The following is a 25,741-nucleotide window of genomic DNA, read 5'->3' as shown; positions in this document are numbered from 1 at the left end:
CGCAGTGAGACAAACAGGGTGTTTAATTTATAAGTGAGTTACAAAGTCTGCTTTGTTCCTGGTGTGGTTTTTAAAAAGAAAATAAAAACATCCAGGCAGAGCTAATCTAGCATACTCACTGAAAAAAGTAAGTACCACAGGCTGCAGTTAGAAGGAAAAGAAAGTGAGCCAACCTTCTGAAGATGATAGAGGTCTGTCTTCTGAAGTCCCTTTGACTGTGACCCAGAAGTGTCTTCTTCCTCTTTGGCTTCTGCTTTTAGAACAAAATCAATAAGGTAAATCAATTCACTTCAAGAGAACCAACATTTCTAGTCCTCCAAAAGAAATAAAGTTTCATCTAGTTCTTTTTAATGTGGCAGGGGATCAAGAGTCCATCAGATAAATGACTTCTAACAGAAGCTGAAGGTCAATAAATGCTACATAAATTATGCTGCATAGGGGTCTTGGAAAAAAGTTACTGAATTTTAAAAATGTGACTACAATGAAAACAAAGAATACATAAATACCCGCCCCACAAACCAACAGGGAAAAGCATAGAAATCTTTGTGCTGTTATAAAAAGCTTCTATTCTAAAAGCAAGCAAATTTAAATTGTATTCCTTGGATTATGCAGAGATTATAAACAACAGAAGTGTACACCCTGGCAAGTTTGAACTTGATGTTCCAATGCACTATTTTTGACAAAATGCTATTAAAGTAATAAAAAGGGTACATAAAAGTTTTGAAATAATCTACTAAAACACAGAGTGCATTTTGTTCTTTGGCTAAGGCAACAGTAAGCCGTGTCTGGTAAAAGGTGGAGAGGTGCTCCTGGAGAGCATGAGGCTCAACACCCTCTGCCGTGTGCGGGCAGCTTCTGGGAACTTCACACTCACACGGCTTATCTGGCCTATCTCTAATGTAGGAGGGTACAGCTGGAAAATCCTCACTGTTCTCAAAGACTTCTCTTTTAAGCTATGGATAATTCTTGGTTCAAGAAATATATAATTTAAGGTATAAAACAGCTATAAATTCTTAGTCCCATTTCATTTACAGCAGAGCCTTAAAAATAGATCTGACATGACATTGACCTATTTAACCCTTCAAATGTAATTTTAAAACCAGACTGTAATATGTAATAAGTGTTAAGTAACCAGAGGTAGCATATAGTCAAATATTTCTATTTGTCCAATATAGGAGGTTTTAATTTAACGTTTTTATTAAAAATGTGTCACTTTTATAAATAGAGAAATACAACATCTCTTCAAGGCAGTGGTTTTGCTTCAACATGTATAATTCTTTAGTCTTTACACTATTAATCATCTTAATCTCCATCCTTCCCATTAAGCTGTATGCCTTCATTTAGTATTAGCACATCACACAATTTGTTCACTAGTTTATGTTACATAAACTCTAATTAAAATTAAAACATCTGCAGTTTCCTTTTACAAAAAACTGAGCCCAATTCTGTAAAAGATTGAAGTTTACATAATCTAGCTTAAATTCTCCTCTCTTTTATCGTATTTGTTTCCTTAAAGGTGGACCCTCACTGTCCCAAGTGACTACAATTAGGGGGTGAATCGATGAGAAAAAAACAATGAGCTGGTGACCAAGAAGGGTGTGCTCTGGTCCGGCGGGCACAGCCTGGAGGGCACGACCCCTCGGGCCTGCGTATTACTTCCTCACTCTGCCTGGTCACGCCACTCCAGTCGGGCAAACTTCCTTTCACCTTCCACTGACTAAGCACTCATCAGGGGCCTGGCACTGCAGCCAGGGAGACATGGAGGGATTTCAGGAAAAGTGTTTCCTAGATCCAAAGGCTTTTCAAGGCAAAGGAATACTTGCCAAACACAGGAAGGACCAATACGGGCAAGCCAAGTAAAATATTTTCACTGTGCTGAGTCCAATCTATGTGCTTAATGTATTATACACCAACCTGCCTCTTCCCACCATTACATTTTTCCTAAACAAATAAAAGTAAAGGTGCACACTTATTTTGTTTGTTTTACCAAAAGAACACCATACCTTGGTGTTAGAAAGAGAGCAAGAGAAGAGCCCATGAAAGTTTACAACCAGTACCAATGTGTGGTGCCCATGTGAAGAAAGAAGTCCCGGAGCATGAGAGAACCGAACACGCCACACCAGGCACCCCGAGCACTGGGCAAATGTAAGCGATCACGTGGGGGTCAGGACAATAAAGGGAACTGGTCACTCTTGAACAGAGAAATGCCAGGCTCCCTCAGTTCATTTACACTGAAAGATTCAAGCTCTTGTAAATCGGATTAAAGCAACCTCATGCATATTTTGGTCAAATCAGCATACCAATAAGCCTCAGAGCTACAAAAGCCATTCAGAGCTATTAAGTTTTCAGGCTTACAAATGACTTATGCAGGGTTTTTGAAATCTATAAAGAATTTGATGAAAAGCTTAAGAAAAAAATCTAAAAGGAGTTCATAATTATGATGCCCTGCTACTCTTGTCAATCTTTTTTTTTTTGTCTACTATCCCACCCTCTTTTTTAAAGGTTTATTCTTCAAACTGTCCACTTAGAGAAAGAATTCTTTTTCCTGAAGAATGCTCTTCATTGTTTAAACCAAAACTAGAAGAAAACCATTTGGTCTGTTCGTGATTATCAAGATGTGATATTCTGAGGCTTGGTATACTGACTGAGCATGAGCTACTTTATCTCTTCATCTCTGGGCAATGAGCGCGTGGGGTTTTCCATGTCATTTTAGTTATATGACTGTCATAGCCAGTAAAATTGGCAAGGCATTATCTTCTCACCATCAAGGCTCTGAAGCTGGGCCAGGAGCTCCTCTATTCCCTTGGCGGTGCTGCCAAGCTGCTCCTCAGAGGACTTTAAAACGTTGAAACATTTCTGAAGTATGATCATCAGCTCATCCTTTGCCAACATTCTAGAACAGAATCAGTGACAGAAGACATAATATAACAGATAAATTAATAAGTTAAAAAAACATTGTATATTAAATGATTCTGATCAGAAGATGGTGTAAATTCTTCATTAGTAGCTACCAACTTTTGTTGGAGAGAGTTTCCTCAATAAATGACATTCAGAAGTATTCAGAAGAGTTCTCATGAAAAAGCTCAGCTTAGGAAATTTAACAAACATCTGGGTTCATAATCTGGCTCTGGCACTTACTATGTCTGTAATAGAGAACAAATTACTAAACATCTGTGATCCTTAGTGTCCTTGTCTATAAAATGGAAATAAGAACTCACCTATTTCACAGGTTAGAATGGAGGCTTAAACTCTAAATGAGAAGATGCATTTGAAGAATCTAACAGCACTTATCATACAGTGGGCATTTAAGGTTTCCTTTCCCTTCAGATAAAAATATAAGACAAGAAATATCTGCTGAGATTATAACACTTATGCTATACGAAAGGACCAACTTATGCTTGGAGGGACCAACAAACTATCAGTCATTTCTCTATTACCATTTTAGTTATGCTTTACATCTTTTATGGGCTTTATAAACATTAGTCAGGAAATCCACTTAACTTTAAATAAGGTGGGAAATTCTGCTTCTTTTATAACACAAGCAGAAGAGTTGTGTAACTCACTAAAGGCTGTCGAGGAAATCTTTGTTAGGAATGGAGGGAGAACACAGATATTCTCAAATAAGGATTCCGTTCTCAGAGCCATTACTTGTAGAATCTCTACAGTAAAATCATATTCAGTAACAGACTGAAATAGAATCAGGTCACTATTAGTAATATTAAGTGTGTGACATAAGTATACAATTATTCTCAGGAAACATGTAAATCATGAAGATTACGATGATTAAAAGTTCTTATATTAATCATTAAGAAATAATCAGAAGAATCTAGAATGTGGCATTCTGCAAGATAACTCTCTAATGTTTGATATTTTTCATAATAAAAAATGGAGGAAAATAGTAATATTACTAAGTTAATAAAAGATATAAATCTAACTAGATTATGACCACTGAAAAAATTAAACTAGTTACTTCAACTAAAATTTAGACGTAAACTGAAAAATAAAAATGTCATACAACCAGTAAATAAGAAACTGGTAGGGATGGACAACAGACAAACTTTTCCCTAGTTTTAAGAAAACATATAAAGTCTGCTCTTCTTTCACAACAATAAAATAATATTCAAAGTGTCATCCTTATCTGTGAATGAAGAGCAGATAACAGGTCAAAAAAAACTGAACCAACACATTTTATTCTTTTTTATATGTATAATGGTCCCTCATCTATCGCAGGGGTTAGGTTCCAGGACCCCCTGAGATAAGTGAAAAACCACAAAGTAGCGACCTTGTATTTATTTTATTATTTATATGTATTTCAAGGCTTTATAAACCCTCCCCACACTCTTATAAACCTTTCCCACAATCTTATAAACACTTCCTGTGCTTATTTTACTGCAAAAATAAAGTAATAAATATATAGAAGTACCTATATACTGCAAAATCCCACGATATAGCAAAAAATCCGTGATACAAAATTAGACATACACAATTTAAAAATCCACAATACAGTGAGACTGTGAAAAGTGAAGGCGATATGGCGAGGGACAATTGTATTTGAGATCATTTAAAATTTCAAACTTTCTATTGCTCAGATAGTTGAACTTTTAAGAGAAGCAAGTTAACTCAAAGTCAGATACACTTGAACAATTGTTATACCTGACCTTTAGCCCTACTCAAATAGGTAAGATCAGCATTTCCAGGTCCAAAGACTCACTGGTACGGGCTTGCTTGGAGAGTCGAAGAGGCAGAGTGAATGCTGGCAGAGGTCTAACCTGCATGAGCAGCACTCTGAGCCTCGCTTCCCAAGCTAAACAGGCAGCTACACCTTGTTTCTACTTGCAGCTGACAAAACGGACTAGGAAGGCGAAGCTTAGCCTTTTATTCATTTTCAGGGAGTAAATAAAAATGGCATTATGCTGCATCATTTTGCAGTCGAACTTTATTAGTCATAATTTTTAAAGTAGCATTGGTTGGGAGAAGGTAGATCTTTCATTTCCGATGTAAATTTCCAGGGATTCAGATAGCTGTTATTATTTTTACTCTTAGTCAAAGATTATATATGCTGTTATTGTTTCCATAGTAGGAAAAGATCTTATACTTTCCCAACTACTTTCTGGTTTAATATAAAACAAACCTGGACATAACGCTAATTAGAGCAAAAGTCATTAATTAACATTTTATGCATGACCAGGTAGTGGTGCAGTGCATAGAGAGACGACCTGGAACACTGAGGACCCAGGTTCGAAACCCCAAGGTCACTGGCTTGAGGGGTGGCTCACCACATTGAGTGCAGGGTTGCCAGCTTGAGAATGGGGTCACGTCTGTGGTCTAAGGTTGCTGGCTTGAGCAAGGGGTCAATGGTTTGGCTGAAGCCCCCCAGTCAAGGCACATAAGAGAAAGCAATTGATCAACAACTAAAGTGCCACAACTATGAGTTGATGCTTCTCATCTCTTTCCCTTCCTGCCTGTCGCCCCCAACCCTCGCTAATTGAAACACACACACACATACACACACACACACACACACAGCATAAACAAAGATACCCGCTATAATCACTGTCATTCAACATCATTCTGGAGTCCAGTTACTATGATAAATTAAGAAAAAAAAAAGCTAGTGGCACAAACACTAGAAAAGATGAAATTTATTACCTGTATATGATGTGACTGAAAGGTTCAAAATTTTAAGAGAACTACAGAGGTATTTAAGAGTATAAAAGGGTGTGTGTGTGCATGCACACACATATTAATACATACTTTATAAGAAATGTGAAAGACATTTAAAAATTTTAAAGCCCTAAATAAACACATTTTAAGTTCTAATCTTCAATACTATAAAGATACAAATTCACTCCAAATTAATCTATACTTTGAAACATACCCAACATGTTTTTAAAAATCTATTAAAATCACTCTAAAATTTCTCTGAAAAATTGAACCTAAAAAAGAGGAACACTGTGTATATACTTGAGTGTGTATAGTGAGTTTATTAATATATCAAAAGGTATTAGCTGCAGTGATTAAAATCAGCGATTAAAACTTTTATAGAAATAGACCAACAAAGGGGAACAAGTCTAGAAAGAGACCATGGTATATATGGCAATTTGGTACATAACACATAAGCAGCATTTCAAATCAGTAGGGAAGAGATAGGAGGTACTAGAAATAATACATTTGAAAAAACTAGATCTCAAGAGATGACGTCAGAGTAATGGCGGGGTAGGAAGCGATACCTATAAATCTCCCCCAAAACTCAACAAGATCTTCAACCAGAAACAGAAAAACCTATCCTTGGAGCCTCCAGATGTTTCACAATACACCCGAAGGTATGGTCGAGCGAAAAATTGGCTAAATATATAACCAAACCCCAAAGGAAATAGGGAGTAAGAAATGCTCCGCCTTCCTCACTAACCTAAACAGGGCGGCTTTCTCTGGGATCTGTGAATATAGAAACTGAGGTGGGCAAAGGGGGTGAATAGATCCAGGCTGTGGCACAAACGGCCGAACCAGGCTGTGGCACGGAGATCCAAGCCAAGGAAAAACAGTTCCTGTGGCAACCTGGGCAATACAGCACACACTCGTGCCAAACTCAGACAAAGAAAGACAAGCGGGGCAGCCATTTTACCCGATCTCCTGGTCGGCGCGCATAGTGGGTGAGAGATTCCTTTCAAAGCCCCGGGAGTGGGCGCCCGTGTTGTCCCACAGAGAGGCAGGGTCAGAGGCCTTTGTGTGGGCCGAAAGCGGAATCTCTGGGCAGCCCCAGCGCCCTGGGAAAGCCGCGCACGGGAAGGAGCGAGAACTAATTCCAACGGTGGAACTTTTCTGTGCTGGTGGGGGTTTCACTCAGAGGGAAACGCGGCCGGCCTGATATCCTGGTCTGCGCGCGCAGATAGTGAGCGAGAGATTCCTCTGAGTGCCTCGGCAGTGCGCGCCTGTGTTATCGCACAGAGGGGCAGAGTCAGGGGCCTTTGTGTGGGCCAAAGCGGAATCTCGGGCCGCCCCAGCACCTTGCAAAAGCCGCTCATGGGACAGAGCGAGAGCCAATTCTAACGCTGGAACTTTTCCATGCGGTTGGGGGTTTTACTCAGAGCGTGAGACTTCGGCCTGATATCCTGGTCTGCGCACACAGATAGTGAGCGGGAGTTTCCTCCAAGCGCCCCGGGAGTGGGTGCCCGCCTGTGTTACCGGACAGAGTGGCAGAGCCAGAGGTCTTTGAGTGGGCGGAAGCCCCGCCTGATTATGCTAGCAGCTCTGACTGACTGAGCCTTACCCAGAGCCCTGTGCTGAGTGGAAATAGAGTGGGGAGTTGCCAGCTCTTTGAGCCTCTTACTATCCAGGCAGAGGAGGCAGCAGCAACCCCACAGCTGGATTATCAGGCTACTAATTGAGGAAGGAAAGACTAGGAGAAAGGCTTCAGGAACACGGACTCTCTCACTGTCGGACCCTATAAATGCTGAAAAAACTAGATCTCTACCTCAATATTTCAGAATAAAAATATGAGTATGGTGTGGGAATAGGGAAAAGAACTACTTCATTAATCATAAAATACTAGAAGAAAACATAGAAAGATATTTAAGGCTGATAATGTCCAGCATCATCAAGTGTGGGGGAAACAATTACTGATACATTATTGGTACAAGTGTACTTTGGTACAAGAGTGTTTATATTTTAGATTGAGAAAGTCTATATCTATGTATTTATTTTATGAACCTAATTATACAAATGTGTAAAGACACACTCAACCCTAGGGGATATATCAAATAAGAGACTGATTAAATAAAATGTTACACTTTCAAAACAGGGGAATTACATAGTGGTGATAAACAATGAAGTAATACTGGTGATGACAGCTAACATTTATATGTACACATATGTACCAGGTGTCATTTAATCTCCACAACACTCTATGACATAGCTATGATTATTAGTTCCATGTTAAGCGATAAGAAACAGAAGCAGAAAAAACTTAAATAACTTGTCGAAAGTCTGGTCATTGGCAAAGAAGGGATTTGAATCCAGTCTGGCTTAGAATCCATGCTCTTACGGACCACGCAACTCAAAATGCAGTGTCCATGATGAAATATTAGGTGCCAAACTCCAAAAAAAACCAAAAAGTGCAAGTTGTGAAACACTATGTAACTATGATTTAATATATGTTTGTGCCTGGAAAAAAATTTGTAAGTACAAACTGCTAACAGTAAATGACTGGCTTAAAAGATATATATATATATATATCAGAAAAGTACTGTTATGTTTTCATTTAGGTTGCTATTACAGTGACTCCAGCAAGTACTTTGGCAAGCCAAAACTAATGAATAAAATTAATTGTAAAAAACTAAAAAATGAAAACTTTATCCTAAAAGGTTATATATAGCATCACAAATAAAACTTGAAGAATTAAGTCAAGGGCTACTAGGCCAGCATTTTCCAAACTGGGTTTCAACCATTAGTAATAAAACCATTTACTCATTCAATAAACATTTACTGAATGGCTACTATATATCTGGCACTTTTCTGGGCATTTGGGATACAACTCAGTGAATCAAAAACCCCTGCCCTCAAGAAAATTCTTAAAGGGGTGAGCTGGGGTGGGGCACAGACAATAAACAGTATCTATCATATATTACTACGTATATGTTAAATTATTATGAAAAAACACTAAACAGAGTAAAGGGAGGAGAGGGGGAGCACATGGGTAGCTTTCGATTTTAAAATGGTCCTCAAGCTTCACTGAGATGATGACATTTGATGTAACATGTGAAGAGGGTTAAGAGTTAGCCATACAACTACCCAGAAGAGCTTTTCCTGACATGCAAAGGCCCTATGGGGGGTGTTATGTCTGCCGTGTTCAAAAAGAACAAGGAGGCCAAGGTCACTGAAGTGGAAAGAGTGACCAAGCAGAAGATGAAATCAAAGAGGCAATGGTTGGGGGAGGGGAATGCTGTAGAGTCTGTATAAACTGTGGATTTTACTGAGTAAAAAGGGGAATTAATGGAGGGTTTTGAGTAAAGGAGTGGCCTTCTCTGACATATCTGAAAAGGATGATACTAACTGTTGTTTTGAGAAAAACATGTAGGAAAGCATGTGTGGAAGAAAGGACACAAGTTAGGAGGTTACTGCAATAATCCAGGTAAGAGATGATGGTAACCTAGACAACTGTGATATCAGCGAGGGAAGGTGCCAAGAAGGGGGTTCATACTTGATATATTTTGAAAGCAGAACCCAGGTTTTTGGCTTTGAACAATCAGAAGGATGAAGAGACCACAGGAAGATTCTAGGTTTCAGAGAAAAGATCTGATATTTAGCTTTGAACATATCAACTTTGAGATGTGTACTGAAGATCCAAGTGGAAGTAAGTGTTAAATAGGTAGATGGACCTAACAATCTGGCACTCAGGAAAAAAGTGTGGGCTTTCAACTAAGCCCTGGGGCACTGTGATGTCAGAATGTCAGAAGAGAAATCACTGAAGAACACTGAGAAGCATGCACTGAGGCAGGAGAAAAGCCTAGAGAGTCTTCTAGGTCAGCGGTTCTCAACCTGTGGGTCGTGACCCCGGCGAGGGTCGAACAACCAAAACCCACAGGTTGAGAACCGCTGGTCTAGGTCCTGAAAGTCATTAAGAAAAGTGAGATGAACTGTATTAAATGCTGATAACAGGTTAACATGCAAATGAATTAGGAGAATTAATCATCAGAGTTAGGAACATGGAGGTCACTGGTGACCTTGATTGAAGCAGTTTTGATAATGTACAAAAAACAAATCAGAGAGAATGAGAGGAGAGAAATTGAAGATAGTGTGACAGTGCTTTAGAACAGGGGTCCCCAAACTACGGCCCGCGGGCCACATGCGGCCCCCTGAGACCATTTATCTGGCCCGCCACACTTCCGGAAGGGGCACCTCTTTCATTGGTGGTCAGTGAGAGGAGTAAAGTACTACTTCCGGTGACGTGGGACGTATGTGTCACGGCTCCGGAAGCACGTCCTATCACTTGTTAGGGCTAGCAGTGACAAATATGGATCTGGACATTGACCATCTCATTAGCCAAAAGCAGGACCATAGTTCCCATTGAAATACTGGTCAGTTTGTTGATTTAAATTTACTTGTTATTTATTTTAAATATTGTATTTGTTCCTGTTTTGTTTTTTTACTTTAAAATAAGATATATGCAGTGTGCATGGGGATTTGTTCATAGTTTTTTTTTTTTATAGTCCGGCCCTCCAATGGTCTGAGGGACAGTAAACTGGCCCCCTGTGTAAAAAGTTTGGGGACCCCTGCTTTAGAATTTTGGTGGATTCCATCTAGCCTGTTGCTTTAAAAAAAACAGAAGCCTGCAGTGGCACAGTGGATAAAGCATCGACCTGGAACACTGAGGTCACTGGTTTAAAACCCTGGGCTTGCCTGGTCAAGGCACATATGGGAATTGATGCTTCCTGCTCCTCCCCCCTTCTCTCTCTCTAAAATGAATAAATACAATCTTTAAAAATATAGAAAAAAAACTGAAAAGAAAATATTTGAATTTAAAAGTTTGAAAGCCATCACACTAGATTACTTTGAAGAGAAAGGAAAATACACATCCAAGATAGGTTATATTAATGCAGAAGAAGAGTTAATGTGTTAAAGCTTTGTAAGATGGTCATAAAAAATGTTTCCTTAACTAAGACAGAAAGAGAATCATTTAGCAATCATTAAAGGCAATCATCCTGCAGGGCAGTGGAGTGTTCTGCTTCATCATGCAGAAAGCCAATAATTTCTGGTTAAGTACTGATTATATAAACGTCTGAATGAGAACAGGCTACACTGGTCAACCCATGGCGAATGCAAAGGCCTGAATAATTAGTTCTCAACAAACCATTATAAAACAGCTTTGAAAAAATATTCGAAAATTTAAACTTGCAAATATACTGATGAAGACTAGAAGAAAAAACAAACAAAAATGCTTACAGAAAAAACATTCAGATTATCTTCTTCAAAGACAACAAAGCAATCATAGGTACTGCTAACAAAAATTAGGAGATATTTCAAAATGAATATGAAGCAATAAAATAGCCCCTAATTTTTGTGAGCAGTGAGTGTATAATCTTAAATGAAACAAAAACCAAAAATATGCATAATATATATTTTCCTTAAGCATCAACATTTCACTTTAGATGCCACTTCCTCCAAGAAACTGCTCAACCTCCCAAAGGAAGGTCAACTGTACAATCTATTAGTTCCTTAGCATGAAACCTCACCCCTCAGAACTTACTACTCTGTACTTAAATTACTGTCTACCTGTCTACATTAATCTCTCACTTGACCAAAATTCAGTGTAGGTAAGAAGCAGGATCATCTTTGCCATCAGTGGCTCAACATATCAACCACAAAAAAAACATTGTTTGAATGGATGAACCAGGCAATGGCTCTGCACTGATAAAGAATTTCAAGACCTCAGGCCTTAGTGAATAGTATGTTTATTCTCAGACTGGTTCCTGTTGGGGAGCATCTGGAATTCATGTTGCCTTCTGTGGAACACCATGCTCTTTTCCGTATGTCAAAAGGAAAAAACTAATTCTAAACTAATTCTATCATATGGTTAGAAACAACTTTATTATGTATTGATACAAAAAAAATAACAGCTTACTATTAGCAATTAAGTATCTTAGTCCAGTTTTGGACTAAGAAATCAATTTGAGATCAACAGCCCAAAGCCACCAAATTCTCCTTAATTAAGACATTTCATTCCCTTTAATGGCTTCATTTCTTCCATAATTTTTTGTATCCCCTTTTCATTTTTTTTTCCTAAAACAATGTTTTTCAATGTGGTTCCTGGCCATATCTCCAAATGTGGTGGAGTGCTTGTTAAATGCAGATTTCTGCTGACTACCACACTGAGGTTTCCAATAATCAGATCCAGAATTTGGGGGGTGAGGGCAAAAATGGATATGTTTAATACACCTCAGATGATTCTTAAGCACACAAAGCATGAAACCATTACTCTAAAACATTATTATCAACATCTTTTGCTTTAAAATGAGCTTCAACAATTCAACTGTTTGTCTGATTTTACCACAAGCCTACAGGTAACTATGGAGGACCTGATGTGATGGAAATTAAGAACTGGCAATCCCTGTTCTAAAAGCAAGAAATTATATTTTAACAGTGTAATCTCGTATCTTCTGCATGGATAAACCTAGATCATCAAAAGTTAAGATTATTGCTTTTTAGGAAGCATCTCATAGACTATGAAGCTGTCATTTTTCATAACTAGGCTTTTAAATATCATCTAAAGATGATCTGCAAAGTCAGGATACAACACATTATTTAGATTCCAAATCTCGAGTCTCTTTGAAGTAAGCTCAAGCGACCAAATGTTAAATTATTACTTGGGTCATGAGTTTTTTTCAACTCAATGAAAGCTGAGATAACCTGCTAATATATTCCTGTTTAACTCAAAAGCCTTCCTCAGAAATTAGAATAATTTATTTTAGTATAAAGTAAATTCCTTCAGCTATCAATCACCTTCAATCTATAAATCTGTTTCTGTAGCAAGCTCATAAAGTTACACTTGGGATAATCAGACTAGGCATTGTGGCTCCTTTCATTTATGTCATAGCCTGTGCCAAGATGACTAGTGTTAGGACAAGGGGTTGGGAGTGTTGAGTTCACAGAAACTTTTTCTACAGGCTCATTTTAAAGAATTGGATATATTCTGAACATAGACTATTGGCCACAAACCCATATAAATTTCCTTTTATACTACCTTTCAAATAATTGGATTAAGATTGAAAAACAGACTGAACTTTGAAAATTAGATTTCAATTCCAGCTCTGCCAACCACATAAAAGTCAATCAATGTTTCTGGCTTTGGTTTTTCAATATTTGGAAGAAAATGGGATAAGTATGGATGAATAATTCTCAACTGATGCAGTAGGGGCAGAATAAATTCCCCTAAGAAGAGGAGCACAGTTTTCATTATCCCCAATCCAAGAACCACTGTCATAGCAATTCATTGCTACCAATGTGCGAGTATAGTACTCTTTAGATCCAGTTATCCATCAGCTTCCTGTAAGTTGAGGACTGTGGTTTAGGTCAATCCTTAAAACCTTACTATGATGTAAGGTTTTAGAATTTCAAAAGTCTGATAAATTTTTTTTTTTTTTTTGTATTTTTCTGAAGTTATTAGTGGGGAGGCAGTCAGACATACACCTGACCAACAATCCACCCGGCATGCCCACCAGGGGGCGATGTTCTGCCCATCAGGGACATTGCTCCGTTTCAGCCAAAGCCATTCTAGCACTTGAGGCAGAGGCCACGGAGCTGTCCTCAGCGCCCCGGCCAACTTTGCTCCAATGGAGCCTTAGCTGCAGGAGGGGAAGAGAGAGATAGAGAGGGAGGAGAAGGGGAAGGGTGGAGAAGCAGATAGGCGCTTCTCCTGCGTGCCCTGACCGGAAATCAAACCCAGGATTTCCACACACCAGGCTGACGCTCTACCACTGAGCCAACCGGCCAGGGCCTGATAAATTCTTGACTGAGTATTTGATCTCTAGATGGTGGTCTAGAGATTCTTTAAAATAAAAAGGTAAATTTTTCATCTTAAGATCTTTCCTAACTGACCAGGAAAAGCCAGTGTACTAACTTAGCTCACTGCTGGGATAGGATCCTTTTAATCACTTCCTGTTCCCAAATAGCATGTTAATGTAAGTATGTCCTTATATAATGATGTGTGGTTGACTGAATAATTAACCAACTCATATTCTATATGTAGTCTTCATGCTCCAAGAGTTGAATCAGAGAAGAAAGGTTAAGGAAGACATACAGAATCACTATACTCATGTCAAATTATAATATATTATAAAGGCATACTTGCATGCTCCCCCACACACATCAATGTCTGTTGTATACATTTTAACAATAACTGTGATAAATTCTGCAGGTCTTTTCCACCCATGATTATATAGCAAACATTTTTCTAAATTATGACAAATTCCATAAATACTGAGATATAATTGACATATTAGTTTCAAATGTACACATAATAATTCAATATATTTATATATATATTGCAAAACAATCACAATAAGTCTAGTTAACATCTGTCACCACAGTTACAATTTTTTTCTTATAATATGAAACTTTAAGATACTTAGCAACTTTCAAATATATACTAGTATTATTAACTATAGTCACATTGCTGTACATTACACCCCAGGGCTTATTTTATAACTAAAAATTTGTTTTGTGTTTTTATTCAGTGAGCAGAGGGGAGGCAGAGACAGACTCCTGCATGCACCCTGACCGGATTCACCCAGCAAGCCTACTAGGGGGCGATGCCCTGCCTATCTGGGGTATTGCTCTGTTGCAACCAGAGCCGTTTTTTAGTGCCTGAGGCAGGGGCCATGGAATGAACCATCCTCGGTGCCTGTGGCCAACTCGCTCCAATTGAACCATGGCTGCAGGAGAGGGAGGGAGAGAGAAAGAGAGACAGAAAGAAGCAAAACGGGGAGGGGTAAAGCAGCAGATGGGAACTTCTCCTGTGTGCCCTGACCAGGAATCGAACCCGAGACATCCACATGCCAGGCTGATGCTCTACCACTAAGCCAACCGGCTAAGGCCTAAAACTTATCTTTAGATCACCATCACACATTTTGACACCTCTCCCCCAACTCCCTAGCTCTCACCTCTGGCAGCTACTAATCTGTTTTCCAGGAGTTTAGTATTATGGCAAGATTTCCTTCATTTCCTTTATTTTATGGCTAAATGTGTGTGTACGTACACATTTTCTTTATTTATTCATTCATCCACTAATGGACATTTTGGTTTTCTGCATGTCTTGGCTGTTGTAAATAATGTTGCAATGAACACAGGAGCGCAGATATCTTTTTGAGTTAGTGTTTTCATTTTCTTCTGATAAATACTCAGCAGTGGAATTGCTGGCTCATACTGTAGTTTTTGTTTTTAACTTTTTGAATACCCTCTATACTATTTTCCATAATGGCTGCACCAATTTACACTCGCACAATAGGGCACAAGTGTTCCCTTTTCTCCACATTCTCACCAACACTTGTTATTCTTTTGTCTTTGTGATAATAATCATAAGTGTGAAATGAAATCTCATTGTGGTTTTAATTTGCACTTCCTTGTTTTTAGTGATGTACCTTTTTATGTACCTGTTCTTTGGAAAAAAATGTCTATTCATATCTTCTGCTCATTTTTCAATCAAATTGTTTGATTTTTTTTCAATTGAATTGTATAAGTTCTTTATATATTTTGGATATTATCTCCTTATTAGATAGAAAATTTACAAATAATTCCTCCCATTCTGTACGTTGCCCTCTCAGATTGTTGGTTTCCTTTTCTGTGCAGAAACATTTTAAATGTAGTCCCACTTGCTTATTTTTGCTTTTGCTGTCAAAGCTAAAAAATCATTGCAAAGACCAATGTCAAGGAGCTTACCACTTGTTTTCTTCTGGTTTTATGGTTTCACGTCTTATATACAAGTCTTTTATCCATTTTGTAAATGGTCTAAGACAGTTGCCCGGTCACATTCTCTCACATGTATCTGTCCAGTTTTCCCAAAACTATTTATTGAAGAAACTGTCCTCTCCTCACTGTATATTCTTGGCTCCTTTATCATTAATTGTACAAGTATGTGTGGGTTTATTTCTGGGCTCTCTCTTCTGTTCCATTCATCTATGTGCCTGTTTCTACACCGATAGCATGCTGTTATGATTACTATAGCTCTGTAATATAGTTTGAAATCTAGACATGTGATGCCTCTACCTATATTCTTCTTAAGATTCTTTAGGCTATTTGGGGTCTTTTGTGATTTCATATACGTTAAGAATTAAGTACTTTTCCATGGTCAGCAAATATTTCATTAAGTAAATCTATGGTTACTTAAGCAGATAAAAGGAATTTTTCAAGATAAATATTGTCTTAAAGGTTCTTAAGAAAAAAACTGAAATTGGAAATTTCACTAGACTATGGTTCTAACAGTACCTTAGTTTTTATTCCAAATTAACACTCAATGATCATTTTATTTTTAATTTCTGTCATGACTTGAATTGCTTGAAGACAGATGATGAAAATGTCTGGTTTCCTAAATTCAAATGATTTGTACTTGGAGTGACAAACTGACGAGTGTCTTTGACTTCCTGTCTGCACCTCATCTCTGCAAACGGAAAGAAATCCAGTTCCCAGGCTCCCAGATCCTTCTCCTCTGTAGTGCCCACTCTTGCCTGTCAATGATGTAGCTGCTATATTTCATTCTTAGTGCTTTCTAAAATCCTATGTTTCTGACCTCAGCTTAGCAAAATGACTGAAACTTTGTATTTCATTGTTTCTGCTTTATGAGACCTCCAAATCCATAGGTACAACAGCTTTGAAGTCAGGCCTGGACTCGAGTCCTGGTTCCATCCACAGTTAAGAGACTCAGGCAAATCACTGAAACACTATCTGTGCTTCAGTTTTCTCGGTTGTAAAGTGTGATTAATAGTATCTACAAAAAGGTATACCCGAGTATTAGACTGGAAAATGTACTGAAAGTGCATAATCCAATGCCTGGCACACTATAGGCCTTCACACATGGAGGTCATCACTGTCATATTATTTTTATTGATCATGTTTCCTTACCATAGTTTGGAATTGCTATTCTTGATCCTTGACTTGTACCCAAGATTACCAGGTCAAAGGAGATACAGAAGGAAAAGAACAAGTCCCTCCTTGACAAAGGAATCTATGAACTTGGGAATACTGAACTAAAGAAGGAAGACAATCACCAACCACGAAGGTTAAAAGGGAACCTGGCAAGAATCAACTGGGTGTTTGAGATAGGTATGTTACCTTGAAGGGAAAGCAAAAAGAAGTCTCAAAAATATTCCAGTTGAAGTAAATAAATACACAGAAATCTCTTATTGCCATTTAAAAAATGTTTAAAAAAACATAGCTTTCCAGTGGCAACCTAGTTTCCATGGGGAGTTATTTTTCCAGAGAGCATAAAATTAGTTTCCTATCTTAAGCTCAACCTGCTAGATCACTAAACATTTGTTTTATTAAGTCTCTGGACTTCAAGTGCTTTCAATGTGAATTTTCCTCCTACTGTGCCCATCTGTTCTTTTCTGGTAGGCCCAGAGGAAGCCAAACTTAATAAATATTCAGTTCTCAGACTTCTTTATCTTCTCATATAAGCATTTATATCCAATGTGGAAAATTATAAGACTATGTACAGAAACTTAACTCACACTTGATTTTCTTTTTCTCACTATCCCAAGTAGTCACTATTTTTATGGAGACTAAAAAGTCACAATACAGATAAGAAGCCAAGGAAAACAAACTTTAAAAGGTACATTTTTCAGGGATGGTAACTGATCCATGATATCTGATAATAACTCTAAGATATCTTATTTATTCACATATTATTAGATATACAATGTATGAACTGTCCAGTGTTGACATGGAGAGGGTGCCCTCGGGTGGGGGAGAACAGCAAGGCCCTGCCTACCAGAGGCTGCTCCTCAGCAAGGCTGGCAGTGACCGCCCCACAGGCTGCAACTGGCTTTGGGAGGCAGCTCCTCCACTCAAACAGGGTGGCGCCATGGTGAGCTCACTTTCCATGACTACTTTCCCTGCCATGATGTCAAGCTGGCTACATTAAAATGATCTATCCCTACATTCCCCTCAAGTAGTGTTAATTTTGACTAACGAAACACTTGTTTTACTTCAAAAACCACAAGTTCGCCTGACCAGGCAGTGGCGCAGTGGACAGAGCATCGGACTGTGATGTGGAAGACCCAGGTTTGAGACCCCGAGGTAGCCAGCTTGAACGTGGGCTCATCTGGCTTGAGCAAAAAGCTCACCAGCTTGAGCCCCAGGTCGCTGGCTCAAGCAAGAGGTTACTCTGCTGAAGGTCCACGGTCAAGGCACGTATGAGAAAGCAATCAATGAACAACTAAGGTGTCGCAACGAAAAACTGATGATTGATGCTTCTCATCTCCCTCCATTCCTGTCTGTCTATCCCTCTCTCTGACTCTCTGTCCCTGTAAAAAAACAAACAAACAAACAAAAACAAAAAAACCCCCACAAGTTCAAAAACAAGGTAAAACCAGCAATAAAATGGATGGTTGCTACATTAAAAACATCATAAGCTATAAATATAAATTCAAAGTATATATAAATATTAGACACACATGGCTACTTATAAAACTCCTTGGCAGGCAGAGGCCTGGAGGAAGGTGTTACTTATTGGCAGGCTTAGAGACAAAACAAAACAAAAAGAACCCACCTCAGCAGCTGCAAGGCTGACGCATACTCCTCTGAATCCCATACGTTCTTTTCCAAACATGTGCAGTACAGCTCTCTGATCTGTAAGTGAACAGCACACTAATGAGGAACCAAAAGTGACGTACTAGATTTTGGCACACTACTTGTTTTACAAAGTCCTCAGATACTGTCAAGACAAAAATTAATGTCATTAAAAACAATCTTTTTTTAGAGGACAACAGAATTGGCATATATCACATGGATTGGCTTTATAAGAACATCATTTACATATAAACAAAATAAAACTGTATTGGGATTGGCTGTTATCACTGGTCGCTCTGCAATACAAAAATCATAAAAAATGGCCCTGGCTGGCTGCTTCAGTGGACAGAGTGTCGGCCCGGTGTATGGACGTCCCAGGTTCAATTCCCAGTCAGGGCACACACTGAAACAACCATCTGCTTCTCTTCCTCTTCTTCTCCCCCTTCTCTCCCTCTTCCCCTCTCTTAATCAGTGGCTCGACTGGTTTGAGTATCAGCCCTGAGAACTGAGGATAGCTCAGCTGATTTGAGCATCAGCCCCAGATGGGGGTTACTGGGTAGAACCTGGCTGGGGTACATGCAGGAGTCTGTCTCACTATCTCCCCTGCTCTCACTTAAAATAAAATAAAAAAATCATAAAAATAATAATGTGATTATTACAAAGAAAGCTTAATGGCAGAAATCATCTTATAAACAAGTCATTTTTACATATTTATTCTTTAAACCTTTGAGTTAAGGATGCAAAGACTTAAGAATACAAAATTCTTCCATTAACACACTCTACAAATGGTATATGGCACAAAGGCCAGCAGAGTATAATTTTGTAAGAAGCAGAAGTACTGCTTCCCTTTTAGTTTGTGGTACAATGCAAGGTTAACCATTAAGCATTCTCAGAGAATTTTTCCATTTCACCACAGTGGAAGATCAGCTCTGAGTTTAAGGGATAAAAAGCGTTAAAGAGAGAAAGTCAAAATGCCTTATCACAAATACATTGTAAGGAAAGCAACTCTACTGGGATTCATGTGGTTGTTTCTAGTTGTGGCCATCAGAACAAAATATACTGTTGCAATTACCAGTAGCATGAGCGGCTGCAGTGGATTTAGATTGTGCACTCACTGCAAGATTGGAATCCATTTCAAATTCTGATGGTGGAATGCTACCAAAATCAACGCAGGAAACTACCAATAGTCTGACTTTATAGATTCCAAAAGAGGAAATTTTGCTTACCTGTCGACCCAATGGATACTTGGGAAGAGAAGAAGTGAACTGATGAAGACATTTCAAAACCAGAAAGTAATTTGTATGGTAAACATGTAGATTTTCTAGTAATGACTGTGCTTCCTCCTAAAAAATCACAGAATACATATATAAGTCAGTAATCTAAAAAATGGAATAAATCTACATGGAAATATAAAACTCCTGAAAAACTGACAAGAAATGATTCAGAATTATAAATTATCCTCCTTAATTCTTAAATTTATAATGCACACAAAATCCATGATAAAGGCTGGATATTTTTGATTTAGTATCAAGTCTGGTATTTTACACACACCAAAATTAATACTGTAATTTACTTTTCTCCTATTTTCAGAACTGCCACAATAACTGGAGCCCTAATATACCGGTGGGCAAAGGAGCACCTTGATGGCTGCCCGCCTGCGGCAGTCACCTGGTGTGAGCCACAGCAGAGTGGGCCATTACGCTCCACCTCCCTGGCATCAGAAGGGTGAGGGGATGACTAGGACCAATGTAAATAACAGTTGCTGAGGCTCCATTTATGAAGTCTTTTTTTAATTTTTATTTTTTTACTTTTTAAAATTTCTTTTATTTAGTGAGAGGAGGGGAGGCAGAGACAGACTTCCACATGTAACCTTACGAGGATCCACCCAGCAAGCCCACTAGGGGGCGATGCTCAGCCCAGCTGTGGCCCTTGCTCCATTGCAACAAAAGCCATTTTTTAGCACCTGAGGTGGAGACCACAAAAGCCATCTTCAGTGCCCTGGGCCAACTTACTCTAATTAAGCCATGGTTGCAGGAGGGGAGGAGAAAGGAAGAGAAGGAGAGAGAGAGAGAGAGAAGCGAGAGGGGGAGAGGTGGAAAAGCAGATGGTTACTTCTCCTGTGTGTCCTGAACGGAAATTGAACCCGAGACATCCACATCCCAGGCTGAAGCTCTACCACTAAGCAAACCAGCCAGGGCTGCCTGCTTTTCTTAAGGAATTGCTAGAGTTGTGTTTGAAAGGGACAAAAACACTGTAGAAGAAACACCATAGGTTATTCTGGCTTTTGTTGAGACTCTCCAATATGTAGTTTTTATTCACTTTACCAATTCTACAGAAACCTATGAAAAGACAAGCTTTATAAATCAATTTCAAAAGGTGTTTTTTGGGGGAAAAGGGGTTGAGGGGAAGGAGCACTGTTTTCTAGAACCTTATGAAATAGTTCAGAAATAATTTTAAAACACTGCATCCTAGCAATCACTTTTCAGGCCTCAAATATTTTCATAACTGCTTACTTCTACAATGTTTTCTTAAGAGGATTATAATGTGTGGCACTGTGATACTGGTGGCCGAGGCCACGTAGGTTCCCGTTGGATTCAGGCAGACAGAAAAGGAACAGCGAAGCTGGAAAGCATTGGGCCATTCCCATATTCCAGTCTCCCAACAGCAGATGAGCAGACAGGCAGGGAAAACCTCTTCTCACAGCAGCAGGCAAACGAATAGCAAAATGTCCCCCCAAAGTGGTAGGCAAGTGATCCACAATCCACGCTGAGTCAAAGTACCTGTAGCCTACATAGGCTATGCACACATAGCTAGACCACGTGCTCACACACTAATCATGCAATGTACAAGCAAGCAAGGCTAACAGCAGTTTTCCCAACAGGCATGGTCTTCAATTCTTTTTTTCTCTTCTAAGTAAAGGACTTTTAACTACCAGGCTGGTTTTTTTGCAGCAATATCTTGCAGTTACCCATTAACTTTTGCAGTCAACCATGCAGAAAATAACACCTCAGTTATCAAAAAATTCAAACAAATTTAATCCATAAAAAGCAACAAATTGAGATATTTTCCTAAACTCTAAATCATTTAGAAATCAATTCCTTGTTCAGCAATCTATGGGTCGTTACCTGAAAGCTTAGGGCAAATCAGAGAAAAGCTTTTAATATCAAATGTTTTTCCTGCCAGTATTTGAGCTCACTGGTTCTAGGTTTCCTATCATCAGTACGCCACTACATCAGCACAAACAGTCCTGGAATCCTCACTGGGAGAGCATACTGTAATTCTACGGTTACTGTAAGTCAGCAATTTTCAACCAGTTTTCCGCAAAAAAATTTTAAAACATGTAATACCTGACTATTTAGTCAGGGACACTGATCTCTTTTCCTTAGGTTGTCAAATAAAAAAATTACAACAACCAACACAATAGCTGTACAGTGTGAATAAATCAAAATTACACCTATTTTTTTTTGTCAGATAAGCAGAAATATATTTTTTGTCACAGAATTTTAGTAATTAGTTTATGTGTGCCATGAGATGAAAAAGGTTGCAAATTGCTGTTGTAAGCTATAACAGAAAGGTTGCATAAAGCCAGTAATTGCTTCCTTTGATGAGTGTTAAATAGCTTTTAAACAAGGGAACATTCTGGAGAAAAAGGGACCTATTATTGAACAATAATCATACTTTCTGCTACTTGCACCATCCATCACTTCTACTCCGTGGAGAAACTATATGTACAAATACTGAGGGATACAGTAGAACTGAGTAACATCTTCCCTGAATTTACTCTGATGAGGAGAGAGAAAAATACTTTACACACTGGGCAGTGTTACACACTCCAGGAACTGTGCCCTGAAGTGTGAGATGAGAGATGTGAACCTGTTTTTCTCCCAAGTGGTTTTAGTCCCATCATACTTCTCACTGTGTGGTTGAGTGGAATTCTAGCCTTTAAAAAAATGTTTGTTTTTTTCATATAACGTGACAGACTATATTTCATCTGATGCTTGACTGAAGAAATAGATTTCTGGTTCCAACACTGGAAGTAAAATTGGCATTGTTGGACTTAATAAGAAAATACCTGTTATGCCTTTAAAAGGAATTTCGAGAGTAATTTTAACCATTCCATATCTTTGCCTTATGTGCTGACTTTAGAACTTAAACACCACATAAGATTCCACTGTTACTTATATCTGTGTTGTCAGCGGCAGAAAAAATATCTCAAATTATTAACTTCATTTTTTTTTTCCATGTAATCTGTTCTCTAAGTTTTTTGTCTTACTGAAGTATACATCTGCAAATGCTTTTACCCATCTAGGCCAACAATTCCTAATACACTTTATGAACACTTTTATAAACTCAAACCTGTAAAAGGCTTTGATTTTTGAGAAAATTTCCTACTTATTACAGCAGCATCACACTATGAACATGCAGAGCCTATTGAGGTAATTAATAATCCTGTTCTCTTCATTAAATTTCTCCTCCAGCATCTTTTCTGCACACTAGCCACAGCTGCCACTGTTTTACTTCACAACTGTATTTAGAATGATTCTTTTCAACAGCAACACACTTTGCCTAGCCGTTGGTCGGCAAACTGTGGCTCTTAGGCCCCGAGTGTGGCTCTTCCACAAAATACCACGAGTGGGCGCTACCTCAATAAGGAATGTACCTACCTATATAGTTTAAGATTAAAAAATTTGGCTCTCAAAAGAAATTTCAATCATTGTACTGTTGATATTTGGCTCTGTTGACTAATGAATTTGCCGACCACTGGCCCAGGACTATTCATTATTTCCCAAAAAGATACGCTTTCTTCTGTTCTTGAAAGATAAAGACCTCTTGGTCATTATTTATCTTTGATATAAATATGGGAGGAGGAATATTTCTCTGCTGTAAGAAAAAGAAAGGGAAAAAATAACAGCCTTCTTACTTTTCCTCAAACATGCCAGACACACCCAACCTCAGGTCCTTTCCACGTCCTGTCACTCTGCTTGGATTTGTTATCCTCCCGGTTTCTGCACTGCAAGCTCTGAAACTTCCTTTAGGTTCTTACTTGAACATGTACCTTCTTAGTGAGGCCCTTATTTAATATCTCAATCCTACTCTAATACACACTGAATTTCCTATCCCTTTCTCTCCTGTACTATCTTCCTCTTAGCAATTATCACTGATATTTTACCTATTAAACTTGATAGCATGTAAGCTCCATGAAGGCAGGGGTTTCTGTCTGATTTGCCTACCCCTGTACTCAGCACCATGATAAGCATACTAAATGGTGAAAAGAAGTCCTTGTTCTACGATTAACTCGCTCTGTGACTTCAGCTATTTCACCTCCTTTCTCTTGGTTGCAGTACTTCACTTGTAAAACGGGTTATCTTTCTAATAACAACACTATACGGTCTACCGGAAAGTTCTGTCCGTTTTTGGAATAAAACAAAATACAAATTTTTCTTACCGTCAATAAACTTTATTAAATAATATAATTGCCATTATTGTTAATGATTTATTGCCAGCGTGAGGGCAATTTGTATATCACATTTTTGAAAAATGTTTTATCTTTTGATGCGAAAAAATGAACCAGTGCTTGTTTGATATCTTCTTCATTTTTGAATTTTTTGCCCTTCAAAAAATTTTGTAAGGACAAAAACAAGTGATAGTCGGAGGGTGCTAAGTCCAGGGAATATGGTGGATGGACAGAATTTCCCAGCCTAGTTCTGCAATTTTTTGACGAGTCCCCAAAGCAGCATGTGGCCTGGCATTATCATGATGCAGTATGATGTTCTTCCTATTGAATATCACTGGCCTCTTTTCTTGGACTGCTGTCTTTAAATTATCCAGTTGCTGACAATACTTCTCCAAATTGAGCTTTTCGTTTGGTTTTAAAAGCTCATAATGTATTGGTCCTCGAATGTCCCATCATATACACAACATTCTCTTATTCAGAGTCAAATTTGGTTTAGAGGTGGAAGGGCTAGGTTTTCCGGGTTCACAATATGCCCTTTTCCTTACGATGTTTTCGTAGGTAATCCACTTTTCATCCCCAGTTATCATCCGGTTCAAGAAGGGCTCGATTTTGTTCCGAGCAAGCAGAGATGTGCATATGACCACTCGATCATCCAAATTCTTCTGACTTAATTCATGTGGCACCCACCTTGAATATTTCCACACCAATCCTATCTTCCAAATATAGTCCAAAATGGTTTGCTGAGCTAAATTAAGCCTTTCTGTGATCTCCGATGTCGTCAGAAAAGGATCTTGCTCCAACATGGTCTTAACAACATCGTCATCGATCAAAGATGGTCGCCCAGAATGTGGCTTATCAGAAAGGTCGAAATCACCTGTTTCGAATTTTTCGAACCATCTTCTGCATGTCCTATCAGAAACTGTACCTTCACCAAACACTTGCAAAAAATTTCTACATGCTTCTGTAGCATTTCTTCCTTGTTGAAATTTGTAAAAATTAAAGTGGCGTAAAAGAACTTTATCAGTAGCCATGGGTACACTATTGCTTCACACATAGGACTAATGTGAATCATCTTTGTTTTAGTTAATTTGCTATGTCAGTATGTATACATTACGTGATAAAAATAGAGAGGCACACATGCACCAAATAAACATGTGCTTACGTGTTGAAACTTGCTGTGATAGAATTGGACAGAACTTTCTGGTAGACCTGATACAAATTGCCCTCACGCTGGCAAGAAATCATTAATAATAAAGGCAATTATATTATTTAATAAAAGTTTATTGACGGTAAGGAAAATTTGTATTTTGTTTTATTCCAAAAATGGACAGAACTTTCCGGTAGACCTTATATTTGGTGGGGAAAAGGGGTTTGTTTCCCTTTCTTTACTTGGAGCAGCAGCATGGAGTGCTGCGTATCTGGCTATCTGAATACAAGGCTGAAACTGCCTAATACCAAGTGGTTTTTCAAGCCTCCTACACATTATCCTCACTATTAACTTGCCACAGTATTTAAAAACCCCATCTCAGACTTCTCAAACACTAATAAAGAACCTTATGCATCTTCTCTTCAGCTTATCCTAGTTCTTCAATGAAGTGTCAGAGAAAGTGTGTGGGCTTTGATATCAGGCCTGGATATTAGTGGCAGATCTTCCATTTGCTAATTGTGACTCTTTAGACAGGCAAGTTACTTAATCATTTTGTGACTCCCCCATCAATACAAAGGAATGTAAAAACATCTGCCTTATTTGGTGGCTGTGACTCACAATAAGGCAATGCATAAAAACTACTAATTGGGAAAAACTGTTAGTACGTATTCCTTCATTTCCTCAAACTTTTGCTTACAGAAAAAAAAAATAATTTTTCATTATTTTAAACATCTTTTCAGTATTTCAAGGCCTAGTGATTTTATTATCAGATAATAATGATAATTATACAAATAAGACAAAGCCACAATTTTCATAAAATTTCAGGCACAAGCAATAACAAAAATTGTAACTTTGTAATTATA

The 25,741-nt window shown here is 38.4% G+C and overlaps 1 protein-coding gene across 4 annotated transcripts in view; it reads right to left on the bottom strand.

Moving 5' to 3' along the window:
- The window catches only part of ORC3 (origin recognition complex subunit 3), a 67,317-nt gene that overhangs the window by 11,633 nt on the left and 29,943 nt on the right, over positions 1-25,741 (bottom strand). For 3 of the 4 annotated variants that reach the window (XM_066254240.1, XM_066254242.1, XM_066254243.1), the window contains 4 exons: positions 19,503-19,619; positions 18,257-18,336; positions 2,763-2,893; positions 174-253 (listed from right to left, as the gene is read on the bottom strand). In XM_066254240.1, the coding sequence (XP_066110337.1) occupies positions 174-253; positions 2,763-2,893; positions 18,257-18,336; positions 19,503-19,619 (408 nt within the window). The remainder of the gene's footprint in view (positions 1-173; positions 254-2,762; positions 2,894-18,256; positions 18,337-19,502; positions 19,620-25,741) is intronic. The other variant, XM_066254241.1, reaches the window with a different exon arrangement.

This window comes from Saccopteryx bilineata, chromosome 1 (genome assembly GCF_036850765.1).
Source record: "Saccopteryx bilineata isolate mSacBil1 chromosome 1, mSacBil1_pri_phased_curated, whole genome shotgun sequence".
In the NCBI taxonomy this organism is placed as follows: Eukaryota; Metazoa; Chordata; class Mammalia; order Chiroptera; family Emballonuridae; genus Saccopteryx; species Saccopteryx bilineata.
The sequence above is the reverse complement of the archived record's forward strand: the minus strand, read 5'-3'. Positions and strand labels throughout refer to the sequence as shown.